This window comes from Zea mays, chromosome 3, assembly GCF_902167145.1.
Source record: "Zea mays cultivar B73 chromosome 3, Zm-B73-REFERENCE-NAM-5.0, whole genome shotgun sequence".
NCBI lineage: Eukaryota > Viridiplantae > Streptophyta > Magnoliopsida > Poales > Poaceae > Zea > Zea mays.
Genome location: NC_050098.1, coordinates 152,821,567 through 152,824,689, shown reverse-complemented (window position 1 = coordinate 152,824,689; position 3,123 = coordinate 152,821,567). Strand labels below are relative to the sequence as shown.

General features: G+C 43.8%; 1 protein-coding gene across 1 annotated transcript; it reads left to right on the top strand.

The window, feature by feature from the left end:
- The first annotated feature begins 302 nt into the window (after nt 1-302).
- On the top strand, nt 303-1,759 carry LOC103650751 (cytosolic sulfotransferase 12-like). Its single transcript, XM_008676323.3, has one exon. The coding sequence runs from the start codon at nt 983-985 to the stop codon at nt 1,613-1,615; it is 633 nt and encodes a 210-aa protein (XP_008674545.1). The 5' UTR covers nt 303-982; the 3' UTR covers nt 1,616-1,759.
- The last annotated feature ends 1,364 nt before the right edge of the window (nt 1,760-3,123 follow it).

Below are 3,123 nucleotides of genomic sequence, written 5' to 3'. Positions count from 1 at the left end.
CTAGTGTTTTAATATAGTACAGATCGTCACCTCTAAGTATAGTCACCTCTAAGCATAAGGCCTTTAAGTGTTGTCGGTAGGTACATAGTAGTGTCATCGACTAGCTGCTCCACCGTCGCTGTCAGTATTAACTAGATGTCAGCTGTTGGTATCGGTTACGCTGGAATACCCACATGGGCCACAGTGTATTTATAGTCGACGGTGGCATGGCGTCCGACGATGACGTGATATGTTTAGAACAGCAAAAACAAACCCCTAGGCCAGATAGAATGAGAACGGCGATATCCCATCCAATCCAACGATGAGATTATAAAAATAGCTGCTGCATTCGTCGGGGAGAGAAACGCCAAATTCGCTTCCTTCTGTTAGTTGTTCTGAAAACTGTCGCTGTTAGTTGTTCTTTCAGGCCTCCTCTTTTCTGTTAATCTATTCCACTACGCATATTGAGCACTCAGACACTCAGTCTTATTATATTCTGAAATCTGTCGCTGCTAGCTGGGGTTGGGGACTCAAGTAGTTGCGGTTAGTCGTCCATAGCTGGCTAGGTGGCTGGTATTTGGTATCAGTGGCTTGCAATGCGATCGATTTTAGTTGGTAATTGTTGAAATATAACATAGGTGAATTGACCATCTTCTTTCATTAGTAAGTTTTTGGGTTGAATTGGTTAGTGCGTGTAACTTAATATAGTATCAAAATCAGAGGTTACGAGTTTAAATCCCGGCTGGCGCAATTAAATAAAATAATTGTTACTCACTCTTATTCCACGTTCGAGACTCAAAAGAGACTCGACGTGAGGGGAAGTGTTGAAATATAATATAAGTAAATTGACCAACTCCTACATTAACTTAAGTTTTTGTGTTGAATTTGTTGATGCATAATGTTCATCGAATGTTGTTAGTTACCTGTACATACAAGCTACAGCAAGCAACTGGACGATGATGGCTTACAGGCAGTCATACAAGCTACAGCAAGCAACTGGACGATGTTGAAATATAATATTGAAGACAGACATCCCGGCATTCATTCCTGCTTCGAGCCGAGACCCACCGACGTGTTCCTTGTAAGCTTCCCCAAGTCTGGCTCTGGCACAACCTGGCTCAAGGCACTCGCCTTCGCGACGCTCAAGCGTTCCACGCATCCGCCGTTCGACGGCGACCATCCGCTGCGCCATTGCAACCCACATGACTGTGTCAAGTTCCTCGAAAGCTATTTCAACCAGCAGAAGGGTGATGTCGAGGCGCTCCCGTCCCCGCGCGTGCTGGCAACGCACCTCCCCTACTCCCTGCTGCCCGGCAGCATCGCCGAGGACGGAGAGCGCTCGGGGTGCCGGATCGTGTACGTTTGCCGGGAACCCAAGGACGTGCTGGTGTCCTCCTCGCTGTTCACGAGAAAGGCGGCACCTGCGATGGGGTTCGAGGAGCGGTCGTTCACGATCCAGGAGGCCTTGGAGCTGTTCTGCGACGGCCGTTGTGTGTGCGGCCCGCAGTGGGAGCACGTCCTCCAGTACTGGGAGGAGAGCGTGAGGAGGCCTGGCAGTGTGTTGTTCTTCCGGTATGAGGAGATGCTGATTGAGCCCGAGGCAGTGTGTTGTTCTTCCGGTATGAGGAGATGCTGATTGAGCCCGAGGCGCACGTCAGGAAGCTCACCAAGTTCATGGCACTAGTACACAAAGTCTCTATAGTAGCAGTTCTAGAGACGTTTTCACTGGCGCTTTTCAGTGCCGCCAGTGCTAGGGGCCAGTGAAAATTGTCATTTCCACTGGCGGTTATTCTAGAACCGCCAGTAGAAATGCTATTTCCACTGGCGGTTTTCTTTATAAAACCGCCAGTGGAAATGCTATTTCCACTCGCGAGCATTTCCACTGGCGGTTTGTTTTATTTAGCCGCCAGTGGAAAGTTTTCCCGCCTTTTTTTAAATTTTCAATCAGTACTGAAATTTATATATATTTACACACACAAAACATATATATATATATATATATATATTAATATTGATAAACATGTAGTATTGATATTAAAAGCAACATGGAATTAAATTCTATCATACATTTATATACATCAAAGTCTTGTTTACAACCATGTATGCATCACACATTATATACATCAAAGTTTTCACTTAAGCTCTAATAACTATCTCGGCTAAGAGATAGTCTACTAATTTCTGTTAGTATTCTAAACTCTAGCAAAGCTAATGTTCCGGAAGCATCGTGATATTTCCCTTCTGCGGGAATGACCTCTTTCAATATGAATGTGCACAAGTCCTCAACTATGCCATACAATGCACCTTCAGTCAAGTTCTCCGGGCTTCCTTGTTGAAATTGCTGTAAAGGAAGTTTATAAACATCATCTATTTATACTCAATAATAACACATTTGCATCTTTAATGACATAAATACATACGTGACTATTACTAATAATACCTTGCCAGGGTTCGTGATGTATCGTCCGTTCATTCTCATGAATTCGCATACGTAGAACCCACATAGGACCGATCCGGGTGGTTGCTTGTGGCACTACATAACGGGAGATTGGTTATTTAGTTGCAACATTGTCCTATGTACGTACATGTATGATATGTATTCATAAATTCACATACTTACCGGCCAGTTATAATGGATGTCTAGTGGCGCGCCTTTTTTGGACGTGTCGTACTTTCCACCATGTAGCTTATAAAACCTAAATGTCCTGTGATCTCAAATAGAATCACCATGTTATTCTACAATTCTCATCGTTATAAGTATGCATGCATAGAAAAGGCTTACAGCTCTAAGATGCTGAGGAATTTTGAATAGGCCGAAGGCTCGGTGTGTAAGGAGTCGAGCACCAGCACCTTTCCAACCTTAGGATAAATGAAGAAGCATATCCAGTGGTCCCTGTACGAATCAAACTTGTGATACATGTGTATTGAAATTATTAATTTTATTTATGCAAAATCACACTTACTTAAAGTTGTACGGGGCCACTATGGATTCCCTGTCTTGAAATTGAAGCATTGCGTGTCCTATGTAGGTGGCGTATCTTGCTTCAAAATCCTTCTTCAGATCCTGGATACGCACCTCAATTTCTTCGTCTGTTAGCCCCTGTAATGCTTCGTTGCCTTTTCCGATTCTAAAAGTGTGGTTAT

What these genes read in the sequence shown, in the direction of transcription:
- LOC103650751 (XM_008676323.3), top strand. Translation starts at nt 983, where the DNA reads ATGTTGAAATATAATATTGAAGACAGACATCCCGGCATTCATTCCTGC.